Consider the following 20,964-nt stretch of genomic DNA (forward strand, 5'->3'; position numbering starts at 1 on the left):
ATGACTGCTAGCTCAGATTTTGAAAGTATGATGTTGACATGATCAGTCCAATCAAAGCGACTGTAGATATCACATGATTTGATGTTATTTTATCTGTGGACAATGGCCTTGAGCCTTCTTGGATGGGCAATTCTAATGTAACTCTATGGCAGCACCCAAGGGGCTTGAATTTTCCATTTCTACCCTTAGACTTGGCAGTGACGTATTGTCCCCATGAATGACAGAACACTGAGCCAATCACGGCGCAAAGCTCCGTATTTTCTGCGGGCTTGCCCCATCTCCACAGAAAGCAATGAGCTAGGCTGAAACACCTGCATTTTGGAGCTGCCTTACTCAAGAAAAAAAAAGAGACCATGTTTGTATGCGGCTTTATTAATAACTCAATTATATGTGGCGGGGGTTTAATTTTTTTTGCAAACAGATCCTTTTTCCCCTCACATTATCACTAAAACTGTGGGGCTCAAAACAGGTGGCCCACCTGCCCTGAATGATGGGTCGCCACTGAACTTATCTAGAACACTGCAGTCCGTCTGGGTGTTTAACCTTCCCAAGTTCCCCCATGTTACCCTGCGCCTCTGTACATTCCACTGGCTTCCAGCCGAAGCTCACATCCACCACAAGACAATGGTGTTTACTTACGGTGCAGCAAGAAGAACAGCCCCATCTCTACCTTCAGGCTATGCTCAAACCCTATATCCCAACCCGAGCACTCAGTTCTGCCAACTCTGGTCTCATGGCCGTCCCACTGCTACAGGAGGTCAAGCTCCCTCTCAGCCCAGTCAAAGCACTTCTCTGTCCTGGCACCCCAATGGTGGCACCAGCTTCCCTCTGATGCTAGGACAGCAGAGTCCCTGCCCATCTGCCCGAAAAGGTCTGAAACCCTACGTCTTTAAAGAGTACCCCCCCAAAATAGAAATAATAATAATGTGACACTGACTAATTGAGGAGAAATGTATTTACTGTGATATGTGGTTGTCTTACCTGGCTATTGTAAGATGAATGTACTTAATGTGCTGGTGACATCACAGGGTCAGAGAGAACTCCTGACTGTAGTCATACAAAAATACTCCAGGCACTCAGCCCATAAGAACCATTCATACTGTCAGATCTAATATGAAGAACTGAATACTAAAGAGAAGAAGAGGTTGACCAGTACATATTCATGTAACTTTATTTTTTATTGGCAGATCAATCAAATTTGCTTCAATGCAGTTATCCAAACACAGTCATGATCAGTAAAATAACTCATCTAGTTTTAAAGACAATTAATAAACACATGGATTCATTTCATAAACTGTGTATCATTAAATAAAGTTGTAAAATAATCCCCCCAAACTAATGGTGAAAAGTGATCATCACACCATCTCTATCTGATACATGTTAGGGGTGGAAGGTAGCCTAGTGGTTAGAGCGTTGGGCCAGTAACCAAAAGGTTGCTAGATCAAATCCCTGAGGTGACAAGGTAAAAATCTGTCGTTCTGCCTCTGAACAAGGCAGTTAATCCACTGTTCCTAAGCCATCATTGTAAATAAGAATTTGCCTAGTTAGATAAAGGTTCAATAAAAAAATTAAGTGTCTACTAGCTCCTTCCCACAGAATACTGCAGAGGGACTACCTGGTCTCAGAGCAAAACGTATTATATATTACAAAAACATCAGTGCCACTCCATTTAGTATGTTAGGTAACATTACATTGGACTACCAATAAAAACTGAACTAAAATATAAACTAAACATGTAAAGTGTTGGTTTCATGAGCTGAAATAAAACATTCCAGCAATGTTCCATATGCACAAAAAGCAAATTTTTCTCAAATGTTGTACACAACTTTGTTTATATCCCTGTTAGTGAGCATTTCAGCCTTTGTCAAGATAATCCATCCACCTGACAGGTGTGGCATATCAATATGCTGATAAAACAGTAATATCATTACACAGGTGCACCTTGTGCTGGGGGACAATAAAAGGGCACACAACACAATGTCACAGATGTCTCAAGTTTAGGGAATGTGCAATTGTCATGATGACTGCAGGAATTTCCACCTGTTGCCAGCTGTTGCCAGAGACCTCAATATTTAAATCTCTACCATAAGACACCTCTAACGTCCTTTTAGAGAATTTGGCAGTACATCCAACCGGCCTCACAACTGCAGATCACATGTAACCACGGCAGCCCAGGACCTCTTCACCTGCAGGATTGTCTGGGGGGGGGGGGCTGAGTAGTATTTCTGTCTGTAATAAAGACCTTTTGTGGGGAAAAACTCATGCTGATTGGCTGGGCCTGGTTTCCAAGTGGGCCTATGCCCTCTCAAGTCCCACCCATGCCTGAGCCCCTGCCCAGTCATGTAAAATCCTTAGATTAGGGTTTCATTTATTTCAATTGACTGATTTCCTTAGACAAACTGTAAATCTTTGAAATTGTTGCGTTTAGATTGTTGTTCAGTATAATACGACTTGTAGGACGTATCAGTTGTTAAGAATTACAATGTGTATGTTATTTTACGCATTGCTATTCATACAATATGTTACGAACTAGTAATATGTATGATGTGTTACGAAATCCAATTTGTTGTTGCTAACGTTAGCTAAGTTAGGGGTGAGCGGTTTAAGGTAGAGTTAAATTGGTTTAGGGGAAAGGTTAGCTAACATGCTAAGTAGTTGCATGCTAAGCTAACATGCTGACATAGCTAAAAAGTAGTAAGAAGTTGCAAAGTTGCTAATTAGCTAAAATGCTAAAGTCCTCCTTGATGAGATTCAAACACACAGCCTTTGGCTAGACGTTAGACTTACACGCCCACCCCTCCACAGAGCAGGAGTAAGGCTTCTCCCCTGTGTGTATACATTGGTGTGTTAAGTCGCTATGGTGAGAGAAACTCACCCAAAAGTCAGAGAAGACATAAGCAGGCTTCTCTCATGCGCGTGTTCTCTGATCAACATTTTGCTCAGTTGCTGTTTTGAAGCATTTTACACAGGCAGAGCAGGAGTCTGGCTTCTCTCCTTCATGTACAGTGGGGAGAACAAGTATTTGATACACTGTCAATTTTGTAGGTTTTCCTACTTACAAAGCATGTAGAGGTCTGTAATTTTTATCATAGGTACACTTCAACTGTGAGAGATGGAATCTAAAACAAAAATCCAGAAAATCACATTGTATGATTTTTAAGTAATTAATTTGCATTTTATTGCATGACATAAGTATTTGATCACCTACCAACCAGTAAGAATTCCGGCTCTCACAGACCTGTTAGTTTTTCTTTGAGAAGCCCTCCTGTTCTCCACTCATTACCTGTATTAACTCCACCTGTTTGAACTCGTTACCTGTATAAAAGACACCTGTCCACACACACAATCAAACAGACTCCAACCTCTCCACAATGGCCAAGACCAGAGAGCTGTGTAAGGACATCAGGGATAAAATTGTAGACCTGCACAAGGCTGGGATGGGCTACAGGACAATAGAAAAACAGCTTGGTGAGAAGGCAACAACTGTTGGCGCAATTATTAGAAAATGGAAGAAGTTCAAGATGACGGTCAATCACCCTCGGTCTGGGGCTCCATGCAAGATCTCACCTCGTGGGGCATCAATGATCATGAAGAAGGTGAGGGATCAGCCCAGAACTACACGGCAGGACCTGGTCAATGACCTGAAGAGAGCTGGGACCACAGTCTCAAAGAAAACCATTAGTAACACACTACGCCGTCATGGATTAAAATCCTGCAGTGCACGCAAGGTCCCCCTGCTCAAGCCAGTGCATGTCCAGGCCCGTCTGAAGTTTGCCAATGACCATCTGGATGATCCAGAGGAGGAATGGGAGAAGGTCATGTGGTCTGATGAGACAAAAATAGAGCTTTTTGGTCTAAACTCCACTCGCCGTGTTTGGAGGAAGAAGAAGGATGAGTACAACCCCAAGAACACCATCCCAACCGTGAAGCATGGAGGTGGAAACATCATTCTTTGGGGATGCTTTTCTGCAAAGGGGACAGGACGACTGCACTGTATTGAGGGGAGGATGGATGGGGCCATGTATCGCGAGATCTTGGCCAACAACCTCCTTCCCTCAGTAAGAGCATTGAAGATGGGTCGTGGCTGGGTCTTCCAGCATGACAACGACCCGAAACACACAGCCAGGGCAACTAAGGAGTGGCTCCGTAAGAAGCATTTCAAGGTCCTGGAGTGGCCTAGACAGTCTCCAGACCTGAACCCAATAGAAAATCTTTGGAGGGAGCTGAAAGTCCGTATTGCCCAGCGACAGCCCCGAAACCTGAAGGATCTGGAGAAGGTCTGTATGGAGGAGTGGGCCAAAATCCCTGCTGCAGTGTGTGCAAACCTGGTCAAGAACTACAGGAAACGTATGAACGCTGTAATTGCAAACAAAGGTTTCGGTACCAAATATTAAGTTCTGCTTTTCTGATGTATCAAATACTTATGTCATGCAATAAAATGCAAATTAAATACTTAAAAATTATACAATGTGATTTTCTGGATTTTTGTTTTAGATTCTGTCTCTCACAGTTGAAGTGTACCTATGATAAAAATTACAGACCTCTACATGCTTTGTAAGTAGGAAAACCTGCAAAATCGGCGGTGTATCAAATACTTGTTCTCCCCACTGTATATGTTGGTGTTTTTAAGGTATCCAGTCGAGAGAAACTCACCCCACAGTTAGAACAGGAGTAAAGCTTTTCTCCTGTATGTGTTCTCTGATTAACTTTTAGCTCATTTGATGTTTTAAAACATTTTCCACAGTCAGAGCAGGAGGATGGCTTCTCCCCTGTATGTATTCGTTCATGTGTTTTTAAGTGGGACAATTTAGAGAAACTAGTTCCACAGTCAGAGCAGTAATACGGCTTCTCTCCTGTGTGTGTTCTCTGATGAACTCTTAGCTCAGTTGATGTTTTGAAGCATTTTCCACAGTCAGAGCAGACATAAGGCTTCTCTCCTGTGTGTATAAGTTGGTGTGATTTTAAGGTGCCCAGATGAGAGAAACTCGCCCCACAGTCAGAGCAGAAAAAAGGCTTCTCTCCTGTATGAGTCCTCTGATGAACTTTTAGCTGAGTTGATGTTTTAAAACATTTTACACAGTCAGAGCAGACGTAAGGCTTCTCTCCTGTGTGTGTTCTCTGATGAACTTTTAGCTCATTTGATGTTTTAAAACATTTTCCACAGCCAGAGCAGTAATAAGGCTTCTCTCCTGTGTGTGTTCTCTCATGAACTTTTAGATGAGTTGATGTTGTGAAGCATTTTTTACAGTCAGAGCAGACGTAAGGCTTCTCTCCTGTGTGTGTTCTCTGATGAACTTTTAGCTCATTTGATTTTTTTAAACATTTTCCACAGTCAGAGCAGGAGTAAGGCTTCTCCCTTGTATGTATACGTTCATGTGATTTTAAGTGGGAAAGTTCAGAGAAACTAGTTCCACAGTCAGAGCAGAAGAAAGGCTTCTCTCCTGTGTGTGTTCTCTGATGAATCTTTAGCTGAGTTGATGTTTTAAAACATTGTCCACAGTCAGAGCAGTAATAAGGCTTCGCTCCTGTGTGTATACGTTCATGTGTTTTTAAGTGGGAAAATTTAGAGAAACTAGTTCCACAGTCAGAGCAGTAATACGGCTTCTCTCCTGTGTGTGTTCTCTGATGAACTTTTAGCTCAGTTGATGTTTTGAAGCATTTTCCACAGTCAGAGCAGGAATAAGGCTTCTCTCCTGTGTGTATACGTTGGTGTGTTTTTAACGTGCCCAGATGAGAGAAACTCGCCCCACAGTCAGAGCAGAAGAAAGGCTTCTCACCTGTATGTATACGTTCATGTGTTTTTAAGTGGGAAAATTTAGAGAAACTAGTTCCACAGTCAGAGCAGTAATACGGCTTCTCTCCTGTGTGTGTTCTCTGATGAACTTTTAGCTCAGTTGATGTTTTGAAGCATTTTCCACAGTCAGAGCAGACGTAAGGCTTCTCTCCGGTGTGTATAAGTTGGTGTGTTTTTAAGGTGCCCTGATGAGAGAAACTCACCCCACAGTCAGAGCAGAAGAAAGGCTTCTCTCCTGTGTGAGTTCTCTGATGAACCTTTAGCTGAGTTGATGTTTTAAAACATTGTCCACAGTCAGAGCAGTAATAAGGCTTCTCTCCTGTGTGTGTTGTCTGATGAACTTTTAGCTCATTTGATGTTTTAAAACATTTTCCACAGTCAGAGCAGTAATAAGGCTTCTCTCCTGTGTGTGTTCTCTGATGAACTTTTAGATGAGTTGATGTTGTGAAGCATTTTCCACAGTCAGAGCAGACGTAAGGCTTCTCTCCTGTGTGTGTTCTCTGATGAACTTTTAGCTCATATAATGTTTTAAAACATTTTCCACAGTCAGAGCAGGAGTATGGCTTCTCCCCTGTATGTATACGTTCATGTGATTTTAAGTGGGAAAGTTGAGAGAAACTAGTTCCACAGTCAGGGCAGAAGAAAGGCTTCTCTCCTGTGTGTGTTGTCTGATGAACTTTTAGCTCATTTGATGTTTTAAAACATTTTCCACAGTCAGAGCAGTAATAAGGCTTCTCTCCTGTGTGTGTTCTCTGATGAACTTTTAGATGAGTTGATGTTGTGAAGCATTTTCCACAGTCAGAGCAGATGTAAGGCTTCTCTCCTGTGTGTGTTCTCTGATGAACTTTTAGGTCATATAATGTTTTAAAACATTTTCCACAGTCAGAGCAGGAGTATTGCTTCTCTCCTGTATGTATTTTTAGGTGTATTTTTAGCTTTGAAAGAAATGGGAAAATCTCTTCACAGTGTGGGCAGTGATGAGACCTCTTAGCTCTCTGATCTTCCTGCTGTTGATCTCTGGATGTAGAGAATGTCTCAACATGGTGTCCTGTATGAACATCAGAACAACCAGTCAGTTGGTGTGATATACATGTCAATCAAATGTATTTTATGAAGCCCTTTTTACATCAGTAGTTGTCACAAAGTGCTTAACCTGTCTGGTACAAGTACACGCTAGCATCCCACCTCGACAACAGCCAGTGAAATTGCAGGGTGCCAAATTCAAAACAACAGAAATCCCATAATTAAAATTCCTCAAAGATACAAGTATTTTCCACCATTTTAAAGATAAACTTCTTGTAAATCCAGCCACAGTGTCCGATTTCAAATAGGCTTTACGGCAAAAGCACACCAAACGATTATGTTAGGTCAGCACCTAGTCACAGAAAACCATACAGCCATTTTCCAGCCAAGGAGAGGTCTCATAAAAGTCAGAAATAGCGATTAAATTAATAACCTAGCCTCTGATGATCTTCATAGGACTTCATGTTAAACAATAAATGTGTGTTTTGTTCGATAAAGGTAATCTTTATATCCAAAAACCTCATTTGAAATTGGTGTGTTGTGTTCTGAAATGCATTGTCTCAAACAAACATCCGGTGAAAGTGCAGAGAGCCACATCAAATAACAGAAATACTCATCATAAACATTGATAAAAGATACAAGTGTTAAACATACGAATACCAATAAACTTCTCCTTAATGCAACCGCTGTGTCAGATTTCAAAAAGGCTTTACGGCGAAAGCACACTTTGCGATTATGTTAGGTCAGCGACTAGACACAGAAACCCATACAGCCATTTTCCAACCAAGGAGAGAGTCACAAAAAGTCAGAAATAGCATTAAAATTAATCACTTACCTTTGATGATCTTCATCTGGTGGCATTCCCAGGTCTCCATGTTAGACAACAAATGTTCGTTTTGTTCAATAAAGTTCATCTTTATGTCCAAATACCTCCGTTTTGTTGGTGCGTTTAGTTCAGAAATCCAAAAGGCACAATGCGCTCTCTCAACACCAAGAAGAAAAGTCAAAAAAGTACAATAAAAGATAGTAGAAACATGTCAAATGATGTTTAAAATCAATCCTCAGGTTGCTTTTGTCATAAATAATCAATAATATTTCAACCGGACAAAAGCTTCGTCAATGGAAAAAGATAAACAAGAAATGCGCGCTCCCAATCACGTGCTTGGTTCATGGATGGAAATTTCCACTGTCCTCTCATTGAAAGCGGTGTATCTCTTCATTCTTCAGAGTAAAAGCCTGAAACAATGCCTAAAGATTGGTCACATGTTGGGAAGCCATAGAGATCGTGAACTGGGTCCTAAGTCTTCGTATGGTGGATAGGCTTTCAATGGAAAAACATCCTTTCAAAATAATAGTACTTCCTGGTTGGATTTTCTTCGGGTTTTCCCCTGCCATATCAGTTCTGTTATACTCACAGACATTATTTTAACAGTTTTCGAAACGTTAGAGTGTTTTCTATCCAAATCTACTAATTATATGCATATCCTAGCTTACGGGCCTGAGTAGCAGGCAGTTTAATTTGGGCACGGTTTTCATCCAAAATTCTAAATGCTGCCCCCTACCCTAGTGAAATTAACAAAAACCCAGCCTAAAATCCCCAAAGAGCAAGCAATGCAGATGTAGAAGCACAGTGGCCACAAAAAAAACCCCTAGAAAGCAGGAACCTAGGAAGAAACTTAGAGAGGAACCAGGCTCAGAGTGGTGACCAGTCCTCTTCTGGCCATACCGGGTGACAGGTAGCCTAGTGGTTAGAGCAACTGAAAGGTTGCAATATCGAATCCCCGGGCTGACAAAGTAAAAATCTGTCGTTCTGCCCCTGAACAAGGCAGTTAACCCACTGTTCCTAGGCCGTCATTGAAAATAAGAATTTGTTCTTAACTGACTTGCCTAGTTAACCTGTTTCGGCGCATGTCCAAACGCTAGCGGGACACCTACGACAACATCCGGTGAAATTGCAGAGCGCGAAATTCAAAATACAAAAATCGTAATATTAAACATTCATGAAAATACAAGTGTCTTACATCATTTAAATGCTTCTTGTTAATCCAACTGCGTTGTCAGATTTCAAAAATGCTTTACGGAGAAAGCATACCATGCGATTATCTGAGGACAGCGCCCCACGTCAAAATACTTTTTAAACCAGCACAGGCGTCACAAAATCACAGACAGCAATTAAACAAATCACTTACCTTTGAAGATCTTCCTCTGATTGCAATCCCATGGGTCCCAGCTACACAATGAATGGTCGTTTTGTTCGATAAAGTCCTTCATCATATCCCAAAAATGTCAGTTTAGATGGCGCGCTTGATACAGTAATTCACTCGGTCAACATGCACACAAACCAATCCAAAAAGTTACCAGTAAAGTTTGTCTAAACAAGTCAAATTATGTTTCTAATTAATCCTCAGGTATTCTAATATCTAAATAAACAATAATATTTAAGACGGAGAATAGTGTGTTCAATATCGAAGATAAATAACGAAGAGCACGCTCTCGTTGATGCGCACAACATGACTACTTTTCTAAAGGGGGACACCTTGGAAAAACTACAAATAATTGTTCATTTAAAAAAAAACAAGCCTGAAACCCTTTCTAAAGACTGTTGACATCTAGTGGAAGCCATAGGAACTGCAATCTGGGTCCTATCTATTTGTATATCCCATAGGCAAGCATTGAAAAAACATGTGACCTCAAAAAATAAATATTCCGGATGGATTTTCCTCGAGGTTTTCGCCTGCCATATCAGTTCTGTTATACCCACAGACATGATATTAACAGTTTTAGAAACTTCAGAGTGTTTTCTATCCAATGCTATCAAGTATATGCATATCCTAGCTTCTGGGCAGTTTACAGGCAGTTTACTTTGGGCACGTCAGTCATCCGAAATTCCGGACAATAACCAGTATGCTAAGGAAGTTAAATAAAGGTTAAAATAAAAAATAAAATAAAAAATACACTACCATTAGTGGTGAAATAAATGAATAAATTCTAAAGTTACAAATGTCCTTATTTTTTTTAAGAAAAGCACATTGTCCATTCAAATAATGTCAAATTGATCAGAAATACAGTGTAGACATTGTTAATGTTGTAAATGACCATTGTAGCTGGAAACGGCTGAAGATCTCGTACAACGCTGTGTACTACTCTCTTCACAGAACAGCGCAAACAGTCTCTAACCAGAATAGTGTCTAGAAGGCCAGCATCCCGGAGTCACCTCTTCACTGTTGACATTGAGACTGGTGCTTTGCGGGTACTATTTAATGAAACTGCCAGTTGAGGACTTGTGAGACGTCTGTTTCTCAAACTAGACACTCTGAAATACTTGTCCGCTTGCCCAGTTGTGCACCGGGGCCTCCCACTCCTCTATCTATTCTGGTTAGAGCCAGTTTGCGCTGTTCTGTGAAGGGAGTAGTACACAGCGTTGTACGAGATCTTCAGTTTCTTGGCAATTTCTCGCCTGGAATAGCCTTCATTTCTCAGAACAAGAATAGACTGACGAGTTTCAGAAGAAAGGTCTTTGTTTCTGGCCATTTTGAGCCTGTAATCGAACCGACAAATGACCCAGATACTCAACTAGTCTAAAGAAGGCCAGTTTTATTGCTTCTTTAATCAGCACCACAGTTTTCAGCTGTGCTAACATAATTGCAAAAGGGTTTTGTAATGATCAATTAGCCTTTTAAAATGATAAACTTGGATTAGCTAACACAACGTGCCATTGGATCACAGGAGTGATGGTTGCTGATAATGTGCCTCTGTACACCTATGTAGTTATTCCATTTAAAAAAAAAAAATCAGTTTACAGATACAATAGTCATTTACAACATTAACAATGTCTACACTGTATTAATGGTCAATTTTATGTTATTTTAATGGACAAAGAAAACATACTTTTCTTTCAAAAACAAGGACATTTCTAAGTGACCCTAAACTTTTCAACGGTAGTGTATGTATTCATTTCAGTAGGCTGTATGGGAATGGGAATAAAACTATTCTGAAACTGGGTAGGAGTAAAAAACTAAAAAGAGGCAAAAGTTGTGAAAATTATGAGCTATATTATCCTCCACTCAACATCACAAGGGTGATAGTAGAATTTGTATGTTTAAAGTAATGACTAAAATATTTCACCCTGAAACTGTATCACTGTGTGTGAAATCCTTTAGACACATAAGACTATAAGTGGATAATGTGTGCAGCGTAAGCAGGATAGAATTAGAACATTGTGTTCCTTACAGGACATTCTGTCCCCACCCGTGGAGTGGAGAAACTGTTAGGCTTGCAGAAAATTATGAAACATGTTGCTGAATATGATAAACAATGTAAGTGTACAGTGGAACAATACAGCCCGCCTAAAGCGGGGTGGGGTTCTCGACTGATGTGTGTATAAAAGAAGGGCTCTGAACTTGAGAGGGCAGAGCTCGCTGAATAAACAACTGATCATTTGTATGCTGGGACTCTGTTTATTAAACTTAGAGCCTTACAACCTCTAGGATACAGATGGAGTTATAAAATAGTTCAGTTAGAACATTGGGATAGAAATTCTCATGACAAACGGTTAGTAACTACACAGACTCACTTCCTAGAACTTTAAAATACTGGCAGTTTGTCTACTTCACTTCTTTAGTCTACACTCTGATCACTCCAGATAGCCCAGTGAATAAAACAAATGCTGGCAATACTGGTGTCATCCATACAAGTCTCACTAGCATGGAATAACGTCTACAATGCATTCAAAAAGTATTCAGACCTCTTGACTCTTTGTTTTTGTTACATTACAGTCTTATTCTAAAATTTATTAAATTGTTTTTTTCCCCTCATCAATCTACACACAATACCCATAATGACAAAGCAAAAACAGGTTTTTAGAAATAACTTAAATATTACATTTACGTAAGTATTCAGACCCTTTACACAATAGTTAGTTGAAGCACCTTTGGCAGCAATTACAGCCTTGAGTCTTGTTGGGTATGAAGCTACAAGCTTGGCACACTTGTATTTGGGGAGTTTCTCCCATTCTTCTCTGCAGATCCTCTCAAGCTCTGCCAGTTTGGATGGGGAGCGTCTCTGCAAAGCTATTTTCAGGTCTCTCCAGAGATGTTTGATCGGGTTCAAGTCCGGGCTCTGGCTGGGCCACTCAATGACATTCAGAGACTTGTACCGAAGCCACTCCCACGTTGTCTTGGCTGTGTGCTAAGGATCGTTGTCCTGTTGGAAGGTGAACCTTCACCCCAGTCTGAGGTCCCGAGCGCTCTCAAGTAGGTTTTCATCAAGGATCTCTCTATACTTTGCTACGTTCATCTGTCCCTTGATCCTGACTAGTCACCCAGTCCCTGCCGCTGAAAAACATCCCCACAGCATGATGCCGCCACCACCATGCTTCACCGTAGGGATGGTGCAAGGTTTGCTCCAGACATGACGCTTGGCATTCAGGCCAAAGAGTTCAATCTTGGTTTCATCAGACCAGAGAATCTTGTTTCTCATGGTCAGAGTCTTTTAGGTGCCTTTTGGCAAACTCCAAGCGGACTGTCATGTGCCTTTTACTGAGGAGTGGCTTCCGTCTGGGCACTCTACAATAAAGGCATGATGAGTGGAGTGCTGCAGAGATAGTTGTCCTTCTGGAAGATTCTCTCATCTCCATAGAGGAACTCTGGAGCTCTGTCAGAGTGACCATCGGGTTCTTGGCCACCTCCCTGACCAAGGCCCTTCTCCCCCGATTGCTCAGTTTGACCGGGCGGCCAGCTCTTCCATTGAAGAATGATGGAGGCCTCTGTGTTCTTGGGGACCTTTAATGTTGCAGAAATGTTTTCGTACCGGTCCCCAGATCTGTGCCGACACAATCCTGTCACGGAGCTCTACGGACAAATCCTTCAACCTCATGACTTGGTTTTTACTCTGACATGCACTGTCAACTGTGGGACCTTACATAGACAGGTGTGTGCCTGTCCAAATCATGTCCAATCAATTGATTTTACCACAGGTGGACTCCAATCAAGTTGTAGAAACATCTCAAGGATTATCTCACAGCAAAGGGTCTGAAAACGTACGTAAATAAGCAATTATTATATATATTTTTTTACATTTGCAAGAATTTCTAAAAACCTGTTTTGGCTTTATCATTATGGGGTATTGTGTGTAGATTGACGAGGAAAAACATGTAATCAATTTTAGAAAAGGCTGTAACTGGGAAAAACGGGAAAAATGGGAAGGGGTCTGACAGTGCCCTCGGAAAGTATTCAGACCCCTTGACTTTTTCCACATTTTGTTATGTTACAGCCTTATTCTAAAATTAAATAAAAAAATATCCTCAGCAATCTACACACAATACCCCATAATGACAAAGTAAAAACAGGTTATTAGACATTTTAGCAAATTTATAAAAAATAAAAAAAACAAGACAGACTCAAAATTGAGTTCAGATGCATCCTGTTTCCATTGATAATCCTTGAGATGTTTCTACAACTTGATATATAAAATATTAAATATACACTACCGTTCAAAAGTTTGGGGTCACTTAGAAATATCCTTGTTTTGAAAGAAAATCACATTGATTGTCCATTAAAATAACATCAAATTGATCAGAAATACAGTGTGGACATTGTTATTGTTGTAAATGACTATTGTAGCTGGAAACGGCAGATATTTTATGGAATATCTACATAGGTGTACAGAGGCCCATTATCAGCAACCATCACTCCTGTGATCCAATGGCATGTTGTATTAGCTAATCCAAGTTTATCATTTTAAAAAGCTAATTGATCATTAGAAACCCCTTTTGCAATTATGTTAGTACAGCTGAAAACTGTGGTGCTCATTAAAGAAGCAATAAAACTGGCCTTTGCAACTCTGCCTAGAAGGCCAGCATCCCGGAGTCGCCTCTTCACTGTTGTTAGGATTAGTGTTTATTGCACTATAACCCAATGCTATATCACATGTGATTGAATATTAGCAACTGTTGGCCTGGGCGCCTGGGTGTCTGTGTGTGTGTGTGCTGGAAGTAACAGTTAGCCCCAGATAAGTGTGCTGGGAAGCTGTGGTTAGCCTTGAGCGAGAACAGTGTGCACTGTATGCAGGTGCAAATAGCTCAGACAATGTTGCAGAGCTATCTGACCTCAGTCTCTGGGGTGAAAAAGCGTAATCTACACAGCAACAGCGCCGGGACACCAAAGAGCGCAAAGAGGCTGGGACTAGCCTGAGCGCCAGCGATAGGCTGAGCAGAGTTTAAACCACGCTCAGCCTCTACTGTGATAGGCCAACAGACGGGTTGGAACTAGTCTGTCACAGTATAAGAACAGCTGTTTACTTACATCCTGCCAGTTCTCTGTTCTGCCCTGCGAGGTGATACAGAGAGCCCGTATATACGAAAATTGCATTTACCATTTATCGCTTGAGTTTAATAAAAATACTTAAAGTATATTCGGTGACTCTGAATCACATTTTGTCCTGATACCAGATTTGAATTGACGCAAATCCCTTATACTGTTGACGTTGAGACTGGTGTTAAGTGACCCCAAACTTTTGAATTGAGCTCAGGTGCATCCTATTTCCATTGATCATCATTGAAATGTTTCTACAACTTGACATATAAAATATGAAATATATATGTATCAGATATAAATCATCAGGATGTGGTAGTCTACTGGTTATGTTCAACACTTCTCCAATCGTTGTTGAGATCTGATATTCTGTGCAGGCCAAGCGAGACGTAGGCCTATATCATATTTCTCAAATCCTTTTCAGGCTAAATTCCAGTCGAACACGGAGAGGACCGTTATGCCTAACTACACTGTAAAAAAAATATAAACGTAATATGTAAAGTGTTGGTCCCATGTTTCATGAGCTGAAATAAACAAAATCTCAGAAATGTTCCTACACACAAAAAGCTTATTTCTCTCAAATTGTGTGCACAAATATGTTTACATCCCTGTTAGTGAGCATTTCTCCTTTGCCAAGATAATCCATCCACCTGACAGGTGTGGCATATCAAGAAGCCGATTAAACGGCATAATCATTACACAGTCGCACCTTGTGCTGGGTACAATAAAAGGACACTTTAAAATGTACAGTTTTGTGACACAACACAACGCCACAGATGTCTCAAGTTTTGAGGGAGCGTGCAATTGACATGCTGACTGCAGGAATGTCGACCAGAGCTGTTTCCAGGGAATTGAATGTTAAGTTCTGAAGGATAGGGGGCAGCATTCGGAATTTTGGATGAAACGCGTGCCCAAATTAAACTGCCTGCTACTCAGGCCCAGAAGCTAAGATATGTATATTATTAGTAACACTCTGAAGTTTCTAAAACTGTTTGAATCATGTCTGTGAGTATAACAGAACTTATTTGGCAGGCAAAACCCCAAAGACAAACCATTCAGAATTTTCATTTTTGAGGTCACTCTCTTTTCAATGGAATTTCATTGGGAATCCAGATTTCTAAACGACTTTCTTGCAGTTCCTATCGCTTCCACTGGATGTCAACAGTCTTTAGAAATTGGTTGAGGTTTTTCCTTGGAGAAATGAAGAAGTAGCACTGTTCAGAATGAGGCTAGAGGGAAGTGTAATCTTTGTTAGAGGAGCTTAACCTGAAAGCTCGCTACACATTGTTTTCCTCCGGTATTGAACACAGTATATCCCGTCTTAAATTTTATTGATTATTTACGTTAAAAAATACCTAAAGTTGTATTAGGAAAGTAGTTTGAAATGTTTGGACAAAGCTTACAGGTAACTTTTGTAGTCATGTTGCACGAGTTGGAACCGGTGTTTTTCTGGATCAAACACGCCAAATAAATGGACATTTTGGATATATATCGACGGAATTAATCGAACAAAAGGACCATTTGTAATGTTTATCGGACATATTGGAGTGCCAATAGACGCTCATCAAAGGTAAGGCATGAATTATATCTTTATTTCTGCGTTTTGTGTCGCGCCTGGAGGGCTGAAATATGATGGTCTGTGTTTGCTTGCTGGGGTGCTATCCTCATATAATAGCATCGTTTGCTTTCGCCGTAAAGCCTTTTTGAAATCTGACACGTTGGCTGGATTCACAACAAGTGTAGCTTTCATTTGGTGTATTGCATGTGTGATTTCATGAAAGTTACATTTTTATAGTAATTTATTTGAATTTGGCGCTCTGCATTTTCACTAGATGTTGGCCAGTTGGGACGCTAGTGTCCCACATATCCTAGAGAGGTTAATTCCTCTACCATAAGCTGCCTCCAACATCGTATTAGAGTATTTGGCAGTACGTCCAACCGGCCTCACAATTGTAGACAATTGTGGGCAGGGGCCCACCCATGGCTGCACCCCTGCCCAGTCATGTGAAACCTACAAACCTTCATTTCAATATATATATTTTTTTTATTACATTTAACCTTTATTTAACTAGGTAAGTCAGTTAAGAACAGTTCTTACTAACAATGACGGCCTTCCGGGTAACAGTGGGTTAACTGCATTGTTCAGGGGCAGAAAGACAGATTTTTACCTTGTCAGCTCAAGGATTCGATCCAGCAACCTTTCGGTTACTGGCCCAACGCTCTAACCACTAGGCTACCTGCCGCCCCTTTTATGAACTGTAACTCAGAAAAATCGTTGAAATTTTTGCATGTTGTGTTTATATTTATGTACAATAAACATACAAGAAGCTGGTGAAGAGCTACAAAAGGAAGTAAATAGCCCTATTAGACTGAAAGATGATGGAATTTCATCAAACGTATGAGCTCCTAAGTGGCGCAGCGGTCTAAGGTCCTGCATCTCAGTGCTAGAGGCGTCACTACAGACACCCTGGTTAGATTCCAGGCTGTATCACAACCGGCCGTGATTAGGAGTCCCATAGGGCGGCGCACAGTTGGTCAAGTGTTGTCCGGGTTTGGCCGGTGTAGGCCGTCATTGTAAATAATAATTAGTTCTTAACTGACTTGCCTAGTTAAATAAAGGTTAATAATAATAATTGTGAGGCTCTCCATGAGCATTAGCTGCTACTTCACTCAATCCTGTTTTAAAAAGTCTCCCTGTGTGACATTCCTTGAGACCAACCAGAAATGTTTCCTTGGCCAAATATTCCCAGATTTTCATAAAAACAGCCAAACATGTTTTCTCGTTTCTGCATCACCAAATGTTGCGCGAGACAAAAGAGTAGGCTAGGTGAGCATCAATCACTAGTTCGGTGCAGCAGACTGCAGGGGTGTAGTGCTGCAAGAGCGATGAGCCGCCACAATGTGTTTGTTTAGTAAAGTTAGATCAATGTCTTGGACGATCACCTACTGATTAATTAGTAGTCCACATAACCAAATATTATAGCATAACATTACTGTTACAACAAAAACAACACCTAATTTCTTACGAGATTTTAGGATGGTTTGCTGAATCGTCTCAAACTCAACAGCGCGCGCCATTAGGCAGAATGTGCTTTGATTAAAACAAAATACAGGAAGTCTATATAATTTAACCCCATCTGCTCTAATTTGCTAACCAAACAGTAATTCAAGAAGATTTAAATGCATATTCCCATGAAATTGATTGAGATCAAACGATTGGCATGCAGACGTAGCTTGGTCATTTCACTGGTAAAACGCGAAGAATTATAATTCAAAATTGACAGTGATGATGCCATGGCCTATGTTGAAATGAGGTATGCCTAACTTGGTGATTGAGGGTATTAAACATTTTCAACGTTCTTCAGACAATGTGTGGGCAAAGGCAGGCGTTACAAGTTTTAAAATGTTTTGCTTCGCTGTGAAGTCTTGAGTTGTTCATGGATGTGTGATGTCAGAATTACAGAATTCAACCTAGCAATAGCCTGGTCATAACTTATGGAGGTCTAATTTATGAAGATAACTTATAGATAGAACCTGCTCTTACCATGACTAACAGTTGTCCTAATCTTCTCCTCCTCTTCTTCTTCTTCTTCATCTTTAATGTTGACATTCAGCTCCAGTGTTTGACTGCAGTTCTCCAGCTTCACTGATGCCATCTCTGGATCCTGCGGTGCAAACTGGACTCCACTGTCACAATCAGGACCCAGTGACTGTAGGTTTCTACTCAGTGTGGAAGGAGAGTGGCAGGATGGGTTTGTCCTCACTGTTGATGTTACCGGCCTCAGACTTAATCTGAGTCGGCCTGTAGTAATAAAGACAAACAGACACAAAAGTTATTTTCTTGACATTTCTGGCACATTTTTTCTTGTTCAATTATCTAATTTCAGTAGATCAGGTAGCTAATCCTTGACAAAACATTCATTCACATTAGACACAAAGTACACATTTTAAATTGCACAACATAAGTGCACTTAATCTATAGTAGATTTCCTAAATTCACATAAATCCATAAATGACTCAAAAACCATTTAGTAGAAGATTGCAGTATGATTTAGGCAGTACTATGTACCATTTTTATGAATAACCTTGTCTTCACTGTATTATTTCACTCACAAAAACCAATTGTATTTCCCATTCACACCATAGTAAGAATTATCAGGGATCGTACAGTGGCAAGTCAAATTCAAAGACTTTTTCAGGCACTAATATTTATTTACTTTAAGCCCCGTGTGAAAACCCTGAATTATAGATAAATATAGAAACAACTGAATGTGTCTGAATATTAGTACACATGTAAAAAACTGATAATCATTACATTCAGCTATCAAACTGTAGAGCAACTGAAATGTTCTCTCTCTGATGAGGCACTACCTGCACTGAAGTCCGTTGATGCAGACCTCCTATGGTATCATGGCGGTCCGCAAACAAACATTTAAGGTCCATGTCTGTCTAATTCTGTACTAAGAAAATAAACCAAGAAATCCCTATTAACTTCTACCACACCCTCCCCTTCCACAAAAACCCTGCCACACCCCCAATAAACTTGATCAATAGATCCCTTTCTGTGTTTGCAAACATTGGGGTCTATATCATGCTGAGACAATCCAACCCGAGGTTATCCAGCTTATCAAAAACCATACCGACAGTAACATCTGTTACCCACAACAACTCTGCTGCGGTTTACAAGATAACTTTCAAACTGGTATTTCTGCTTTACACAATCCAAGTTGTTGATAAACTTACCAATTAAATGTATTAAGTAAATTTGATTCACTATTAAAGTATCCTTTGTCACAGCACATTTATGGGCGCAAGATTTGTGAACAGCCCTCGAAACCATGTCAGGACTAGTAGAAAGACCAGTTCTGACAGTAGGTCCTCTTACTACGGGACCAGCCATGGAAGCTCCATCAGTCTGACAGTAGGTCCTCTTACTACGGGACCAGCCATGGAAGCTCCATCAGTCTGACAGTAGGTCCTCTTACTACGGGACCAGCCATGGAAGCTACATCAGTCTGACAGTAGGTCCTCTTACTACGGGACCAGCCATGGAAGCTCTATCAGTCTGACAGTAGGTCCTCTTACTATAGGACCAACCATGGAAGCTACATCAGTCTGACAGTAGGTCCTTTTACTACGGGACCAACCATGGAAGCTCCATCAATCTGCACTGTAGTTCCACCAGTCTGTCTTACAGCCTCTGCATATGATACATCATGAGGGATTCTATATCTCTGAGCATCTCTCTGCACCTGGCATCCACCAAATGCTGCTCTGTGTGTCCTCCGCACAATTGCAACAATTAACCGTCACATTGCTCCAACATTCCCCGTAATCATGTTCCCCACCACACTTGGCACATCTTTTCACTCAACAGCTACATGTCCCATTCTTTGGCATTTAAAAACACTGTGATGATTCAATGTTGCTGCTCCAGTTTCAACTGTTCTGCTAGGGAACCCTGACCTGTTCACCGGACGTGCTACCTGTCCCAGATCTGCTGTTTTCAACTCTCTAGAGACAGCAGGAGCGGTTTAGATACTCTCAATGATCGGCTATGAAAAGCCAACTGACATTTACTCCTGAGGGGCTGACCTGTTGCACCCTCGACAACCACTGTGATTATTATTTGACCCTGCTGGTCATCTATGAACATTTGAACATCTTGGCCATGTTCTGTTATAATCTCCACCCAGCACAGCCAGAAGAGGACTGGCCACCCCTCATAGCCTAGTTCCTCTCAAGGTTTCTTCCTAGGTTCTGGCCTTTCTAGGGAGTTTTTCCTAGCCACTGTGCTACACCTGCATTCCTTGCTGTTTGGGGTTTTAGGCTGGGTTTCTGTAAAGCACTTTGTGACATCAGCTGATGTAAGAAGGGCTTTATAAATACATTTGATTGGTTGATTGATGAGGCTGGGTCAAATTCTCTGACATTGAAGCTACAGAATCCTATTTTGTACTTTTCCAGACAAAACCTTCTCAAACCTCAACAGCACCGATAAGCTTTCACTTCTTTAACCCTCTTTCCTACTAATCAACCTTTAGGCTTCACCCACTCTGTCTCCTTCACATATACTTTAACAAGATCATCCATGGACATAGATATTGGGAATTCGGAGATTACTCCCTTCAATTTAGCATAAGCTCCAGGGTCAAGGCTTCTGAGCTTCATCCCATTCTGATTTTTCAATTGAAGAATCTTCCCTTGCTGAACCTGACTAGCACAAGATATTAACAATCTACCAAGTTTTATTTCACCTTTATTTAACCAGGTAGACTAGTTCAGAACACGTTCTCATTTACACGGATGCGGCCCAGTTTAACTACACCTCTCTTTTTATGGCCTTGGTTAATCAGATAGGGTGTAAATAAGGCCCTGTGGTCTCCTCAAACACCATCCCAACTTTCCACTGTGACACATTATTACTCTAGCTCCCTACCTTGGGCCTCTTTAGAGTTTCTATACTACATGCGCCACTGCTTCCAGTATCATTATCTCTGTTCTTCCACTACATTTACATTTACATTTAAGTCATTTAGCAGACGCTCTTATCCAGAGCGACTTACAAATTGGTGCATTCACCTTATGATATCCAGTGGAACAACCACTTTACAATAGTGCATCTAACTCTTTTAAGGGGGGGGGGGGTTAGAAGGATTACTTTATCCTATCCTAGGTATTCCTTAAAGAGGTGGTGTTTCAGGTGTCTCCGGAAGGTGGTGATTGACTCCGCTGACCTGGCGTCGTGAGGGAGTTTGTTCCACCATTGGGGTGCCAGAAGACTGTGACTGAAGGAGCTACAGACCATTCACATTCTACAGACCATTCACATACTTG

General features: G+C 41.0%; 1 protein-coding gene across 1 annotated transcript; it reads right to left on the reverse strand.

Moving 5' to 3' along the window:
• Nucleotides 1-4,845: 4,845 nt before the first annotated feature.
• Nucleotides 4,846-6,627, reverse strand: LOC120033648 (oocyte zinc finger protein XlCOF7.1-like; the record flags this gene model as incomplete). The annotated part of the gene is made up of 3 exons (XM_038980083.1): nt 4,846-5,375; nt 5,628-6,309; nt 6,472-6,627. Coding segments are annotated over 3 exons (1,368 nt in total), but the record flags the coding sequence as incomplete, so codon positions are not given.
• Nucleotides 6,628-20,964: the final 14,337 nt, after the last annotated feature.

Source organism: Salvelinus namaycush, chromosome 40, assembly GCF_016432855.1.
Source record: "Salvelinus namaycush isolate Seneca chromosome 40, SaNama_1.0, whole genome shotgun sequence".
In the NCBI taxonomy this organism is placed as follows: domain Eukaryota; kingdom Metazoa; phylum Chordata; class Actinopteri; order Salmoniformes; family Salmonidae; genus Salvelinus; species Salvelinus namaycush.